The following is a 17,529-nucleotide window of genomic DNA, read 5'->3' as shown; positions in this document are numbered from 1 at the left end:
ACAGTGCATTGTCAAATTCCTCTAAAGTAGCTGCCTTTCCCTTCCCTGGTAGTTTACTTTTTTGATGAAAAAATATAAATAAGTCTTATTCCCTCCCCCAAGCCCCTCCATTGGTTTTTTTAGCCAGGTGCTATTCTAATTGTTTGGAAAACAAATTGTATTCCATTAGAATTTAATAAATTATTTTTGAAAGGTTGATTGTTTAATGAAATTGCCCTTGTGGGGAACTAGAACTTTAAGCATCTACTTTTTTGTGCATATTTTCCAGTAATTTTCCGGCATGACCAATCTCGGAAGATGCTGTATAACTTGTGGACAGTCTTACTTCCTAGTGATACAGTAGTTGATGATGCCTTTGCCAATCATTGATTAGATTTGCTCTCCTGAAAAATGAAAGGTTTCCTTGCTCACTTTAAATTAAACCTTTTACTTTGAAGAAGGCTCTTGGGCAGTTTGTGATGTCTGTAAAAAGTAGAGTAGCGAGCAAGCTGCCTATAAACAAGTGAGCTGAGCAGGATAGTAGCAATTGCCACTTTATGCTCCTGATTTCTTTAAAAATGACTGCATGTGGTACTAAATGATTTTCCAGATGCATATCATTCCTACTTGGGCAGGAATTGCCCCAAATGTTTGACATCTAACTGCCAAATCAAAGTACGAGATTTAAGGACAATTGTACCCAAATAAGTTAAAAGAAATGGTTTACACCTCATAGCCTTGATTCTCTTTGTCTCTCCTCCATGTCTTCTTCCCTCTGACCTTTCACAGCCTTTCTGAGGAAAAGTAACCTGCCTTTCTCTTCTCTCCCCACAGCTACGAAATTTCCATCAATGCCCTTGATGATGAAGATGGTGGGGGAGGGGAGGACATTGTCTTGCCCATCTACCTTCGGGAACGCACACACTCCAGGGAGTATGCAGATAGCTACTATGGTGTCTCACTTTTTGGACATCCGTTATTGGTGTCTGTTCCGAGGGAAAAGCTCACCTGGGATTCACTTTACCAGATTTTACTGCATCGGCTCTCGTAAGTATAACTAAGATGTAAAATTAATCCTTATATAATGTATGGTTTGATTGTACCCCCTGCCTCATTTGGTCTCTCCTATGATTCAAAAGTTGTAAGAAAGTGCCCTCTTTTTTAATGGTTTCCACCACGTTTTGCTAAACTGCTAATGTACTTTGACTGGCGATCGACCTCGGACCTGGGGAACTCGGTTTGAGTCTCTGTAATGACACCAAAAAATAAAAACCATCCTGTGATTCTGGGCAAATCACGTAATCTTCCCTCGCCTAACAAAAACGAATGTGTGTCCTCATGTAACGTAACTGGTGCTATGTAAAGCGCTCTGATGCCAGATTCGGGTCAAGTTTGTGCTATATAAAACTCTTAATTTTTTTTTAAAAGAAACACCCAATTGGCACTCTTTGGCCACAGGTCAGTCCCTTGTAAATGGTACCACAGGTACCAAGGGCACTGTGGCCAGGGAAGGCCTCTAAGGGCTGCAGCACTTATTGTGCCACCCTTGGAGGCCCTAAACCTTTACACACACAAACACTGCCTTTGCAGGCTACTTCTTTTGTTGCAGAACAAAGTGAAGAGTCAACATGGCACATAGCTCAGCGTGCCATGCCTACAACCCACTGCCCTGGCATAGGGCAGCCACCCTTCTAGCTGGGTGCACTATACCTGTGGTGAGGGTACAGGTCCATAAGCCCTGTGCCCCAACAGTGTCTAAGCCAATGCTTAGTCATTGTAAGTGCAGTAATTCCATTAAGAGTATATGGTGCTGGGTGTTTGTCATTACGAACTCCACAGCACCATAATGGCTACTCTGAAAACTGTGAAGTTTGGTAACAAACTTCTCAGCACATTGAACCCACACTGCAAGTGTGGGATTTAATGAAAAATGCACTCGGAGGGCATCTTAGAGATGCCCCATGAAAAACGACCTAACACTAGTGTTCAGGCTGAGTGTCTGCTTGCCTGAAACCACCACCAGACATGTTTCTGGACCCCTGGGTCGAGAGCCTTCTGCTCTAGGGGCTCTGAAACAATGCACATACAGGATGAGCAAGATCCACGAAGGGGAAGCTTCAAAGGCTTGCCGTCTTTGTGAGCTACCCCAGGCTTTTGCTGCTTCTAGCATCTGGCCCCACCGGTTCTGACCCCCACTTTGGGAGGGAGAATCAGTGGAAAACCAAGTCAGAAAGGGAGGTGTGCCCACTTTTGCCAACCCCACCCCTCAGGTTGGGGAGGCGAAGTGAAGCACATCTCTGTCCCCGCCATCTTGCAAATGGGGGGGGGGGCCCAGCCAACCAACCAACCAGAGAGGCTTTTGCCCCCCTCCCACTGAAGGGTGGCACAATAGGGGTTGTACCCACCCCAAGGAAGGTACCATTGGCCCCAACCTTTACCTACCTGTAATGCCTCAAAATCTAGTATTTAAGGGGAACCATGCCTCCTCAGACAAGAATCAAAAAGAAGGGTTGATGCAGCCGTACTGAACTAAGAAGAGAAGGACGCCTATTCACTTGGCCCCAGCTCTGGCTCCGTCCAAATCCATGAGTCTGCACCACTCTGCACCCGACACCTATGGCCCGAGTTAGAGTGGCCCAACACCACAAGAAGGTCTCCCTAGCGATCCTGACCTGATATCTGGTGATCTGACCTTCCTCGAATCTCCAAGCGAAGCCTGCAGCCTCTTTCTGGAGGATACCCCTGACCTCGACCAGAGCTGGTAAGAAAACCAGATGCCTAAAGACACCCCTACACCCGCCATCCCACGGCCTAGGGTGTACCAACAGACGGTGTCCCTGCATCCCCAGGCATCCTAAGTTACCTCTCCAACCGCTGGTCACCTCCAGAAGATCTTCGTCCCCAAGCCTGCAGCCTTTGTTTCAACCTGAGAATCCCCATTGAAGTCAAGGGTGCCCCTGACGCCAAAACAGCAGCTTGCACCCAGCCACCCTTGCGCTGCTGGGGGTGTACTTTAGGTGCTAACTTGGATCCCCCTTTGCCCTGATCCTAATACCAGGAGCTTTGTCCCACAACCTTGTAGCCTGCTCTTGAGCAGCCACCAACCGGAGGCCCCCTATCCCCCATTGGATAACATTGGGTTTGAGCACTCTGCACCCGGCTGCCCTAGTGCCCCTGTGGGTGCTTTGAGAGTGCATCCTTGACCCTGGGGGAACCATGGTTCCAACCAGAGTATACCAACTCCCACAACCAAGTACTTCCCTGTTAACTGATAACCACATTTTCTCCATAGGAATGTTGTGACTGTTTTTCCTTGACAATTGTTGTGTGGAGTGGGTTTTGTATGAGAACTTGAAAAACGTCAAACAACAAAAAACTGATATACTTACATTTTCTCTAAGAAATGTCCCAGTGTGATATGCTTGTGATATCTAGGCATATCACACTGATTAAAAAAATTGATCGATAAAGTAATCTGAAAAGTAATCAAAAGTAATATAACAGTTATTTTCACTGTGTTGAAAAGATTCACAAACCTGTCACAGACATTTTCATTCAGCTTGCTTGTATTGTTCAACCATTTACCCTTACCTGTACCAGGCTTGCTTAGTTCTAGGAAATAAATATAACTAAATAATATTTATCTGGTAGAGACTTCTAGCTGCAGATTCCTTACCTTTTGAATTTCCCAGGCTTCCGGTTGGACCTGGAAACTTTTGCTGAGCAATACCCCTTGCACGCGACGTCGAGTGGCTCCATCCGGCTCCGCATGACGTTATTGGCGTCGGTAGCGTCTGGTTCGAGGCATGTGCGCTGTAGATCACATGCTTATGCATAGATCACCATCTAGTGTTGGGTCCGGATGTTTGCACTTTGTTTTTCCTCGAAGAAGTCTTCCTAGTCACGAGGTAGGTGACTCCTCCTTTCGATGATAGTGCACATGGTCATTCACTCCATCTTCATATTGTCTTTTTCCACCAACGGGTTCGGATGTGACTCGTTGCGCTCCCGTTCAACACCGATCCTTCAGTTTCTCTCGATGCGTACAAACACTCAACATCTACGGTATTGTTTTCGATCGCATACTCTATTCTTTGCAGATCATGTTTATCAAAAGAACTATATTTCTATCAGAGAGCTCATGGTAGGCCATCGGGCCTAGGCCCCGGTTTGACTCTCAATAGATGGAACAAACTCCTTTTAAATGTTGTCCTTGGTGCCGCGCAACATACCAACAAAGTGTGCAACCTGTGTTTGTCACCGGAACACAGTGAGCAGGACTGCGACGCGTGCCGAGCTTTCCGCTCCAAAAAGAATCTTCCCGACCGTCGGGCCCGACGACGTGACATGCATAGCCAACACACAGGCTCCATTCCGGACCTCTTTGGACCTGAATCAGAGGAACAAGAAGCCGGCGGTGCTATCGGAGCCAATGACGAACAGGAACAAATCTCCCTTTCCAAAGACAGTTCCGACCAGGATGAAGACATCCCGCATGGACACCGTACTGTAAGTACAGTCCCTACCTCACCGCAACTTCCAATCCCACCGATCAGGACCCGGTCTGCACCGAAACACGCTTCTGATGCCCCGACCTTCAGGCTGGGCACTGAAGCCAACCAAAAAGACTGCCGGCCCAGAGAAGCCCCATGCCAAGTCTGGCACAGAGCCAAAACCTTTGGGGTCGAAAACCAAGTCTGGCACCGAACATCACCATTCAGTACCGAAAACCACCTCGGATCCGAAAACACCAGCCCCGAAACCATAGGCTCCAAAACAGACTGAGACCCCAAAGTCACAGAAAAAGCATAGTTCCGGTGATCCGCTCCAAAAACCGGACTTGAAACAGAAAATGTTGGCCCTAAATCCAAAAACTGGACATATTTCCACCAAAGTGACTTTTAAAAGGGGAGCCAATACTGAAGAGGAACACCAAATTCCTTTAAAGAAGAGAAATGTTGGGACAAACCCCTCCCCTCCTCCTCTCCCTCTACCACTTCCTCTTCCTTCACTACCTGTACCTCAGTCTCTGCCCGTGCCAACTTCACCTGAGCACTCACCACCATATATACCTGACAATCAAGGTGATGGGGTTGAATACAATACTAATGATTATACTCCTGAACATACAGATGAGTGGGATGACTATAACACTGATTCCCCCACATACAATGAGCATGGCCTATATCCTACCAGGCTCTCTCCACCAGATGAGAGTATATGATATGTTGAATTGCTAACCAGGGCTGCAAATTACCATGGGGTCCAGTTCCATAAAGAGTCTCTTGAAGAGGACTTCCTTTTTGAGACACTAAATATCACACAAAAATCAACACCCATGTTTCTCATGTTGAAGGGAATGCCAGACATGTAGACATTTACAAGGATCCTTTCAGGGTGCGTATCCTTACCCCTAGGGTGGATAAAAAAATACAAGCTGCACCATCTGATCCAGTCTACATAAAAGGCCAATTACCCTTAGACTCATTAGTTGTCTCTAATGCACGCAAGAGGCAAACTCCCAGACTACTGGAGATGCACCCCCACAGATAGTCAATTATCCTTGATGCGTCAGGGAAAAGGCTAGCTTCCCAGGCAGCTAACTTCTGGCGCATATGTAACACACAAGCGCTACTTGCCAGATATGACTGTGCGCATTGGAATGAAATGGGACAACTTTTCCAATTTCTACCCCAAGAACATAAAGCTAAAGCGCAAGACTTGGTACATGAGGGACAACTAATTTACAATAATCAAATTAGGTGCTCCCTAGATGCTGCTGATACAGCTGCCAGAGCAGTGAACACTAGTGTCCTTTTAAGAAGGCACACCTGGGTACGAATATCTGGGTTCAAACCAGAAGGCCAGAACTCCATATTAAACACACCATTTGATAAAGAACACCTGTTAGGGCTGGAGGTGGATTCGTCCCTTGAAGATGAAGAAAGATACTGCAGTGGCTAAGTCAATGGGAGCCCTTCAGTCTCCGCAAGGCTGTGGTTCCTTTTGGCGCTCCTTTTATAGAGCAGGTTCCAAAACCACTTCCTCTGATACTGCATCCACCTACATGGGCAATAACCAACCCTCAGGTTCTAAACCTTACTTCAGAGGTGGTTATAAAGGAAACAAGGGCAGGGGTAGAGGTTCCAACACATGTACCTCCCCCTCCAATACAAAGCAGTGGCTTGCCCATAGTTTCCCCTGACTACTTAACACCTGTGGGGGGGAAGACTGTCACAATTTCTACCAAAGTGGTAGTTAATAACAACAGACAAGTGGGTTCTTTTAATATTTGAATATCTTTATTCGGTAAAAATTGTTCACCATAAAAGAGTACATATACACAATAAAAGTAAATTTCCCCCTCTAGAACAATGTTAAAATATAGCAGTATAATTACTATAGACCTTAGCCAAAACATCCTCGTCAGTTCACTATGTTAAATTGGAGAGCCATCAATTACATACAGTCAATCAGTTGGTAGCCTAGAGTGCAGCTTCAATAACCTTGAGCGCGTCAGCCATGCACTGCTCAAATATTTTGCCACCCCGCATATCATGGCAGTGGATGATGAGTCAGTAGAAAGTACACGGAAGGCCAGTCTGTGACACCTCAGCCCCAACTCCCTGCATACAGGTTTCAGCCAGATCTTCCGTGCCACTTTGTAGGCGGGGCAGGCAAAAAGTAAGTGGGCCACAGACTCCTTAGGGGCTGCACAACCAGGGCACGAACGTGAAGAGCCACCAGAGTTGGACCACCTTGCGGTGAATTCATGCACCGGGAGGGTCCCGTACCTTCGTTTTAAATATAACGCTCTGTCTAGAGGCTTGGTTATAAGATCAAAAAGGGGTTCCAACTTTCTAGCCCATTTGAACTCTAAAAACCGTTCAGTGAGTGAACCCCCAGCCCCACCGCGTATTGCCTCGCCCTGCACCCAATCCCAGTATAACTTCTTGATCACTAGTTTGGGCGGCGGCATTTGGGTCTCCCACACATCTCTCAATCCCAATTGAAGAACCAGGTGTTTCACATTGTTCAGCCATCCAATCATGTTGCCACTATCAAGCAGTAATAGGTCGTCCAACCCTTCAGCATATTTGGCAAGCTCCTTGGTCCTTCTTAAGCGGACCCAGAAGAGTAATGGGCGCAGCCTCACTAGGTCCTTTAGGGCTCGTCTGCCCAAATCTAGTCGCAAGGGGATCAGCGGGGTAGAGGCGGGGAGAGCCACCACCTCCCTCAGAAACTTATTTTCCGCTAAGGAAAGTTCCAAAACGTTTTCGAACCCCCAGAGCTCAGATCCATATAATGCTGCCGGGAGTATCTGGCCCTCATAAATGGCCATGACCGGAGACACAGGTTTACTTGTTGACTCTCGATACTCCCTCAAGGTCACCCCAGTTACTCTTTTGTGACCAAGTAACATTTTAGCCAAGTGGTCCTTCCAATTCATTCGACTATTTATCCGCACCCCTAAATAATCGAACGAATCGACCATCTCCAGGGGTGCCCCATTGAGAGAGAAATTGTTTTTAAATCTTTTGGAGGGTGAGAAAGCCATCAGCTTGGTTTTCGAGGTGTTGATGGTTAAGCTTCTATCTATGCAGAAGGAGCTAAATCGATTCAAAAGCTTTTGCAATCCTACTGGGGATTTGGAGATCAGTATAGTGTCATCAGCGAAGAGTAGAGTGGGGATTCTTTCCCCCACCAGGGATGGAGCATCCGACTCTTCCCTTCTCAGATGATCCACCACTCCATTCACAAACAAGGAGAAAAGAGTCTGAGCCATAACACAGCCCTGGCGTACTCCACTCCTCACGGGGACCCTATCAGTCAGCTGTCCCTGGGTACCCCATCTGATCCTCGCGTAGTTCCCCTCGTGGAGCTTTACAATTAAACTCAATAGTCTACCGGGGAAGCCCATCCTTCCTAGAATCTCCCACAATTTATCCCGAGGGACCAGGTCAAAAGCTGTTTTGAGATCTATGAAGGCCATATAAAGACTGCTCTTTTTGATGGTAACTGTCTTCCAATAGATAACAAAAAAGCGAAAGACCTGGTCCATCGTGCCCACTTTCCAGCGGAATCCAGCTTGGAGGTGGGAGAGGATGCTAGCCTCCTCCATCCAATCGCCAACCCTTGAGATAATGACCCTGCCAACCACTTTCTGGATTACATATATCAAACTGATACGGCTGTAATTGGCAGGGTCATCTCTTGCCCCCTTCTTATACACGGTGACCACCTCAGCCCCCTTCCACGAATCAGGCACAGGATGGCCCCTTACAATCAAATTCATTATAATGGCAATTAAGATTGGCCCAGGCCATAGGTTCCGCAATCAAGAGGTCCCTGGGATCCCATCCGGACCGGCCGCCTTTTTTGGGGTCAAATGTCTAATAGCCACTACTACTTCAGAGGCCGTAAATGGGTGCTCGTCCTCCCCTGTAGGTTCCCCACCCTCACCGCTGGCTACAACAAGGCTATTTGTATCTTCAGTTCCGCCATATAAAGCTGAGAAGTGATTAAACCATTGCTGGCTAGTTATATGAGCTGCTAGTGGTTGCGATCTCCCCTGTCTAGCTCTATTGATTAAGTCCCAAAATAACTTTGGGTTCCTCTTATTCACAGCATCTGTTAAATCCTGCCAATGCTGTTCCTCCCAGAGGTGGTTATAAAGGAAACAAGGGCAGGGGTAGAGGTTCCAACACATGTACCTCCCCCTCCAATACAAAGCAGTGGCTTGCCCATAGTTTCCCCTGACTACTTAACACCTGTGGGAGGAAGACTGTCACAATTTCTACCAAAGTGGTAGTCAATAACAACAGACAAGTGGGTTCTTCAAATTATCCATTCTGGTTACTGCCTGGGGTTCATCAACACTCCTTTAAACATTCCCCCAAAGTCGCAAAAACTTTCACCGGATCACCTACACCTTCTCAAACAAGAGGTACAATCCCTACTACTCAAACAAGCTATAGAACTCGTACCACCACAACATCAAGGGTCGAACATCTACTCCTTTTACTTCCTAACTCCCAAAAGGACAGCTCTCTCAGACCAATATTAGATCTCAGTGAACTAAATCTTTACATACAGTCAGACCATTTCTATATGGTAACACTTCAACAAGTTCTACCTCTTATGCAAAAGGGCGACTTTCTTTCTACTCTAGACGTAAAAAAACGTCTACTTTTATATTTCAATTTATCCGGCTCACCACCGATTTCTCAGGTTCGTGGTAGCAGGTCAACACTACCAGTTCAAAGTACTCCCAGTCGAAGTCACCACTGCCCCCCGAGTCTTCAGAAAATGTCTGTTGGTAGTAGCTGTGCATCTAAGAAAAGCCTACATGTCTTCCCCTATCTGGACGACTGGCTCATCAAAGCTGGCACATACCAACAATGCCGCAACCGTACTTCTGTAACCATTCAGATACTTCACCACCTAGGGTTTATAGTCAATGTGTTAAAATCACGTCTTCAGCCAAACAAAATCCAGGACTACCTAGGAGCTACTCTCAAGACTCAGAGAGCCCGAGCATTTCCCAACACAGCCAGAATTCGAAACATTCAAGCGCTAATTCACAAATTTCAAGCCAGTCAATCACTTCCAGCATGAGTGTTTATGCAACTGTTGGAGTTGATGGCATCTTGCATCATCGTTCCTCACGCCAGACTGCACGTGCGTCCACTTCAGAAATGCTTACACAGTCAGTGGAACCAGTCACATGGTCCGTTAACCGATCTAGTGTTGGTAAGCGGCCATACTCCTCGCTCTCTGCAGTGGTGGAACACCCAAAGTCTGTCAAAAGGTCGGTCGTTCATAGACCCGGTGCCACAGACAGTACTAACAGCGGACGCGTCCCTTACTGGCTGGGAGCTCATCTTCAACAACACACAGTGCAAGGGTCGTGGAACCACTAACAAAAGTTGTTCTACATCAATCACTTAGAGTTCATTGCAATCTCTCTAGCTCTGAAAGCCTTTCTAGATCACCTGTCTGGCAAAGCTTTTGTTGGTCTGAACAGACAACATGACAGCTATGTATTACATACAGAAACAGGGGGGGGGGGGCACTCTCTCCAACTGTCGCACTTGGCCCAAGACATCTGGAGGTGGGCTATTCACCACAATAGCCATCTCCTACCGAAACACCTCTCAGGAGTCAACATTTAGATTGCGGACCTCCTCAGCAGGCAGAGATATCAAATACACAAATGGGAACTTCACCCTCAAGTTCTCCACCCATACTTCAAAGCTTGGGGAGACCCTCACATAGATCTGTTTGCAACACCTCAAAATACCAAAGCTTCGTCTCCAGGTATCCACACCCGTTGTCCAAAGGCAATGCTCTATGGATGAACTAGTCGGGTATATTTGCTTACACTTCTCTGCCTTTCCTACTCATTCCATCAGTGGTTCTGAAACTCAGGCAAACATCCCTCACACTAATACTGGTAGCTCCAACATGGGCACGTCAACCCTGGTTCACAACCCTGTTGGAACTCTCTCTGGTACCACATCAAAAATTACATTTAACTCCCAGTCTCCTCTCGCAGACCGTGGAGAAATAAAACACCCAGATCCCATACAATTGAAACTCGTGATCTGGCTCCTGAAGTCCTAGAGTTTGGTTATCTGAACCTACCACCAGACTGTATGAACATCATTAAGGAAGCTAGAAATCCTACTACAAGAGCCTGGTATGCAGCCAAGTGGAAGCGATGTTGTTATCTATTGTAATAACAATAACATCAACCCTCTGGATGCTTACATATAAAACATTATCTGCTACCTGTTACATTTACAGCAGTCGTTGTTTGCCTATACATCCATCAAACTGCATCTTGCTGCAATTGGAGCCTATCTTCAAAATAGACAACGTCTATCGCTCTTTAGAGTGCCTGTAATCAAAGCATTTATGGAAGGACTAAAAAGAGTTATGCCACCAAGACTTCCACTTGTCCAAGTGTGGAATCTTAATATAGTCCTCACAAGGCTCATGGGCCCATCATTTGAACCCATGCACCGATCTGAGCTACAGTTCATTACTTGGAAAACAGCTTTCCTCGTTGCAATCACTTAATTGAGGAGAGTGGGTGAACTTCAGGCACTAACAATAGAAGAACCCTTTTTCCAGCTACACAAAGATAAATGAGTTCTTTGTACCAATCCCAGATTCCTACCTAAGGTAGTATCTGCATTTCACATTAATCAGTTGGTTGAATTACCTGTCTTCTTCCCTCAACCTGACTCTGTTGCAGAAAGAGCTCTACACACCTTAGATGTTAGAAGAGCACTGTTGTATTACATTGAAAGAACTAAATCCTTTTGTAAGACCAAACCACTTTTTGTTGCTTTTGCACCACCTCATAAAGGCAATCCCATATCCGGGTATTTCTAGGTGGATTGTTAAATGTATCCGATTTGCTATGCAAAAGCCAAAAGGACTCTAACGGAAAATACTACTTGCCCAGTATGCATATGTTCTTGGCATGTAGAGCTGTAGAATCTCATGCGCCCACCCACCTCCCTGTATACCTGTAGCTGCTGTAGTTCTCTTGATACTATTCATACTTAAACATGGACATCTCTATTCTTTACTACTACTCCATTCTCTCACCCTCTGCTGGAAAACAATCTGAAGATGGAGTTGATGACCATGCGCACTATCACCGGAAGGAGGAGTAACTTACGACCTGACCAGGAAGACTACTTCTAGGAAAAACAAAGTGCAAACATCCGGACCCAACACTCGATGGCGAACTATGCATAAGCATGTGATTCTACAGCTCTATATGCCAAGAACAGATGCATACTGGGTAAGTATTTTCCTTATGACGTTGTGGTGCCAACATGAGCGCCACCCAGGCGTGCAGACGTAAGTTCTTTTCTTTCCGCGCCAGTTAAGCGCTGATCCGGGAAAAGCTACCCCTCTGCCGCCAGGCATTTTTCACAACATTTTTAGTACAGCTTCGTGTGCGAGGGATGTCTGGTAGGAAGACAGGTTTCAAACCATGCAGGACTTGTTCCCGCATGTTGTCGTTTATCGATCCCCGCAGTGTATGTCTGTGGTGTCTTGAATCCGACCACGATTCGAAGATGTGTTCAGACTGTGAGGCGGTTGCTCCGAAGACCTTGAGGGAGCGGGAGATGAAGTTGCTCGAAGTCTGGCAGTCGACACGTTAAACGAGACTCTGAGTAGGTCACCGTCCCGTTCGAGAAAGAGGAGGTTGCGAGATTGCTCACAACCCTAAGTCCTGTTCCTCCCATTCGAGGTTATCTGGACACTCTGGGAAGAGGCACAAGAAAAAGAAGAAGTCCAAATGGACTTCGACTCCACCTCAACTGGTGTCCGTCCTCAAGAGAGGTAAGGAGCACCGACGCTCTAGACTCGGTTCGGCGGAGCCTGAGTCGACTTCGCGCCTCCCTCCCTTTCGGGTGCCGGAGCCACTCTTGCTCGAATTAAAGATTTTTATGAGGCCATGCGCTGTGTATTTGAGTGGAACGACCCGGTTGGTCATGCCACCGCGACCTTTCCCGGGGTCGAACCTGAATATTTTTTTATACAAACAAATTGGTCTGAGTTCAGTCTTTGAGTGTGTGACATGATTTTCTGCCTCAGTGTGTACAACAAATGCTTGAGACTACCCTCTGATAAAGCCTTACTGCTCGCCCGCTCTACCACAAACATAGAGTGAGGTGCTATCTACTTTTACCTCGGTCTACCTTTGGGGTTCTACTGGACCTTGCACACACTATACCTCCCTTTTGGTATAGTATATACAGAGCTAGCTTCCTACAGAAGTTATTTAAGAAAGCAAATGAACATAATTATTTGAAGGTAAAATTCCCATACTTTAAATGGAAATGTAATATTGGAACCAAGTGTTTGAATGTTTTTTGTTTTTAAATTTAAAACAAAAAAATATATTAAATGTTTTAATTTAATAAAGTACATAAGATTGTTTACATACTGCTATTCAAAATTATATCAATATTGTAGTGCATGACAATGAGATATCTATAATAAGACTTGACAAATAAGGATAAACCTTTACTTAGCATAGTGTCCGCCATTATCTTACCACAGTCATGCTTTTCTTTGAAAATATCATCTAGTTATAACATTGTCATTCCTATATAATGTAAGATGCCCATGCACAAATTGGAAATGTGCTAATATAGAATAATAAAATGGATACCAAAAAACAAAGGATCATTTAGAAAAGAGAAATACATCGGAACAAAATAGGTGTTAGGTTGGGTAGAGCAGGGATCAGAACTCTATTTGGTCAACTCAAGTGGCAGTGGCTGTGTTATATGTATTGATATTCTTACATTCCTAAGAATGAAAAGTTTCCTAGCTATCGTAACGGAAAGTTTCAATTCTATTAAGGCCTCTGAGCCGAGGATAATGCTCTACTTTCTTCACTTTAATGATTAGCAGCCCTTTAACAAACGCCAACAAACTACCATTCCCATAGAACCTTTCGCATGTCTAAAAGAAAAACTATCAGTCCAATGGGAAGCAGTCCCGGTCTTCAATCAATCGGGTGAATCGGAGTAGCACCATAGTCTGTCATCCATTTCTACAATACTTCATTGGACGCGCAAGAGCCACCTTATCTTTTTTAGGATTCTGGTCATGGGAATATTTGCGAATAAACAAAAGGACACAGGTTAGACACAGCATCTGGTTTGGGATTACCCTGTGAACAAAGCATTGCAATTAAATAAGCAACTAGAGTGATTGCAACAGTTACCAAAAAGCATAGCCGAACAGCATTGAAATATGAAGACTTATATTTGCTAGTCACGGGCCGGCTATTCCATTCTGGAATCCCCGGTGTGATATTCCTCTCTTCAGAGTCCTTCTTAGAATTTAAACTTTCTGTTACAATAGCCAGCAAGTTTTTTTATTCTATGTCTACACTGGAAGCTCGGATTATTATAGTTCAACTAGCCATATCCAGTACTGGTGGGAAATAGAACCTCTTAATGGCAGAGTCAGAAGACCAATATGCAGCATTGAGGTTTTGCAGCGTGAATCCTTATCTGGATTCACATTTTGTTCATTATTCCGCCATCTAGTGGTTGGGTCCAGAATTGTCTTCGTTTTTTTTTTTCTCTTGTTTTGGTCACGTTGACCACCATTTGGTGCCAGGCACCTTCCTGTGACTTCAGACGGTATATCCTGGAGGTCGACGTGCATGATAGCCATCTTCAGATTCTTTTTTCCGCCGTTGGGTCTGGAAGTAAGATGGGAAGCTCAGAAGGATTTTTTGAAATTTTTCCAAAAAACGTCAAAAAGGAAGAAGATATATATCATCGAACATAGACGTCGTAACCAGAAGCAAGAGCAGGAAAAGAGGACTATTTCGGTCCCCAAATGGCGAGGTAGGGGTCGTGGAGAATACCCCCTTCAAATTCTGCCCAAAGTGCCACCACAAGTACACTCCACGGGACCCACACACCGTCTGCAACCACTACCTGCCTGAAGATCACCAGGACAAGGACTGTGAGGCCTGCACAACGTTCCTGCCCAAGATGCTGAGAACACGCCAGAAGCAAAGACAGGCCCACTACACCACAATGTCGCAGACATCAAAGAAAACGTCCTTTAGAGGCCTAGGTTTCTCTAGCGAGGAAGAAGAACATGGAGCACCAGCGGAGTCGACACACGAGGGATCGGACGTCAAGGTCCTAGAAGGAGACTCCGTCCACGCCAAGAAGGCGAAGGATCTGAAAAAGAAGATGGAAATGGTAAGGCATCTTAGAAATATAAGGCACACAAAGCAGCCCGACGCAGACCAAAAAGGCGAATGAGGGTCAGCCGCAATTGAAGGAACCCTAAGGAACCCAACCAAAGGTTATTGAGGAGGGAAAATCGCTAATAAAGCTGAAGCCAAAGGTCGACTCTGAACCCGCAAAAAAGGGCACAACACCGTCTAAGACAAGCGTCTATGGCGGGAAGAAACTAAAATCTCCGGCCTCAGACGCCGAGAGGGCCCTCGAGATCAAAAGGAAAAGAAAGAGGCTCGAGGAAGAGATGGCGGCAATCCTGCAAAAGAAAAGGGACATTGACGCATCACTGAAGTATTTTCAAATCCCAAAGACACAGGTGACCGAACTAGACAACGTCGGCGCTGAAGAGGCAGAAGACGCCGAGGGAGAGGAAGAAGTTATCAACTCCCCTGAAACCTCGAGGCGAAGAACACGAGGAATAGGGAGATCTATCTGAAGACGGGGAAAACTCTGAAACTTTCTAGGATACGTGGAATGACCTCGACACAGAGAGCCCGGAAGAAGAAATTTGCAGCTACCCTTCGAAAGCTGCCCCTCCAGATGGCATAGCTTTCTACACTGGCATTGTTAAAAGGGCAGCAAATCAATTTGGAGTACACTTAGAAGAGGGAAAAAGGAGACACATGTTTCTTGCTAGAAACACTGGCACCAGCTACGAGAGAAACGCAATACCTTCCTATGCTGCCCAGTATCGTCTGCCAAGGAAAAGAAGCCTTCAAGGAACCAGCTTCAAACAAGGGGGTAACATCCAGAGTGGAGAAAAAATATAAACCCTCCTCAAAGGACCCTAAATATATTCAGGGAAGAATACCTGACTCTAATATTGTCACCACAGCCAGGAGGAGAGCCAATGCAGTGTCCAACACCGGCCACCACCATAAAAAGAAAGTGAGAGGATGGGCATGATGGGGAGAAGAATGGAAAAGGAGGCAGCAACACAGTGGCATATTGCTAACTCAAACGCCCTACTAAATAGATATGGCGACCAACAGTAGTAAGATATAGAGAAATGTTGAACAATCTTCCTTAGGTGGGCAGAAAGAGGGCAAAAACTTGTCCAGGAGGGATAAACGTGGCAAACACCTATCTAAAGTCCGCTTTTGATGCAGCAGATACTGCTAGTAGGCAGATGTGCACATGAACCATCCTAAGAAGACATGCCTAGCTCAGGATCTCGGGGTTCAAGCAGGAGGTTCAAACCTCCATCATTAATAGGCCATTCAATGGAGAAGCACTGTTTGGCAAGGAAGTGGATGAATCCCTTCAACAAATAAAGGACAGCGAAACAGCAAGGGCAATGGGGGCCCTGCAGCAGAGATGTTCCTTTAAGAGCGGGGATTCAATACCAGAAAGCCCGCAGGTGGAGGTACATTTGCACAAGGACAACTGATGTCACAACAAACTCACGGGCAGCCCCCAAGTCAGCAAATGAGTCGTCAGTCAGGTTACCAAGGTTGACAACAAAAACAGCCCTTTCGAGGAAGAGGCAGTTGAAGAGGTAGAGGCCAATCTTCTAGAGGAAGAGAAAATGGTTCCAACTGTCTTAATCGCAAACCACGACCCACACAAAACACTTGTGTGGTGGAGAATATCCTTTTTCCACAAATAATGGGAAACGATAACAACAGACAATTGGATATTAAATTTGATAAGATGTGGGTATTGCATAGAGCTGACACACACACCACCTGCAAACCCACCAAAAGCAAGAATATTATTGAAATCAGAAGAAAAATTGTTAAACGCAGAGATCAAGGAACTAAGACTAAAACAGGCAATAGAAAAAGACAGGAGTGGTTCACAGGAAACTACTCATCATATTTTCTAATACCAAAGCAACATCAAGCTCTAAAACCAATCATGGACTTAAGGTTCATAAACAAGTTCATACTAACACAACGCTTCAAAATATGTATGCTCCAGAAAATAATCCCACAGATTCCAAAAGGAGATTACATGGCAACCGTAGACCTCAGATGCCTACCTTCATATTCCTATGAACAAAAAACACAAAAAGTACCTAAGATTCCTGCACAACAGAACACACTACCAATTCAAGGCACTTCAGTTCGGAATAAAATCAGTGCCACATGTGTTCACAAAGTGTCTGGCCTCAGTGTCGGCACACCTGAGGAGAAAGGGAATCCACGTCTACCCCTATCTAGACTAGCTCAGAAGGGGAAATTTGGAAGAACGTGCCACTATCGTGCGCAAAAAGCAATCCAAATGCTACAAACATTGGGTTTCCCCACAAACCACAAGAAATCTTCTTGAACACCAGAAAGAGAAAAAATCTTCCTGGGAGCAAGGTTAAATACAACGAAACAAACCAGGATACAAGCGATAGATCAGGAAACAACCCTCTACCAGAGGGGTCAGACAGTAAGGAGGGTCATGAAACTAATGGGCATGATGGCATCATGCATCCCACTGATCCCTCATGCAAGACTACACATGCAACCATTCCAAGAATGGCTTACCAACAGCTGGTCTCAAGCCACAGGAAGTTGGGAGGATCTGGTGTTACACAAAGGGTGCAAGCACAGATACAATGGTGGGCATCCAACAACATAGCACAGGAGAGACCTTTCAGAAAAGGATTACTTACCAGTAGGAGTAGTTTTGCAGCTTGAAGATTTTTCTGGATTCACATGCGATCCACCCGGCCTCCCTTATGAGGAAAACAAACAGGTGGGGAAGCACTAGATTTAAATAACCATCTCAAGGATTACACACGAGAATT

The 17,529-nt window shown here is 45.6% G+C and overlaps 1 protein-coding gene across 1 annotated transcript in view; it reads left to right on the top strand.

Moving 5' to 3' along the window:
- Positions 1 to 17,529, top strand: part of USP11 (ubiquitin specific peptidase 11) — a 280,476-nt gene that overhangs the window by 155,443 nt on the left and 107,504 nt on the right. Inside the window, exon 13 of the mRNA XM_086940434.1 lies at positions 814 to 1,026. Coding sequence (XP_086796560.1) covers positions 814 to 1,026 — 213 coding nt within the window. The remainder of the gene's footprint in view (positions 1 to 813; positions 1,027 to 17,529) is intronic.

The sequence above is a fragment of the Lissotriton vulgaris genome, chromosome 10 (genome assembly GCF_964263255.1).
Source record: "Lissotriton vulgaris chromosome 10, aLisVul1.2, whole genome shotgun sequence".
In the NCBI taxonomy this organism is placed as follows: Eukaryota; Metazoa; Chordata; class Amphibia; order Caudata; family Salamandridae; genus Lissotriton; species Lissotriton vulgaris.
The sequence above is the reverse complement of the archived record's forward strand: the minus strand, read 5'-3'. Positions and strand labels throughout refer to the sequence as shown.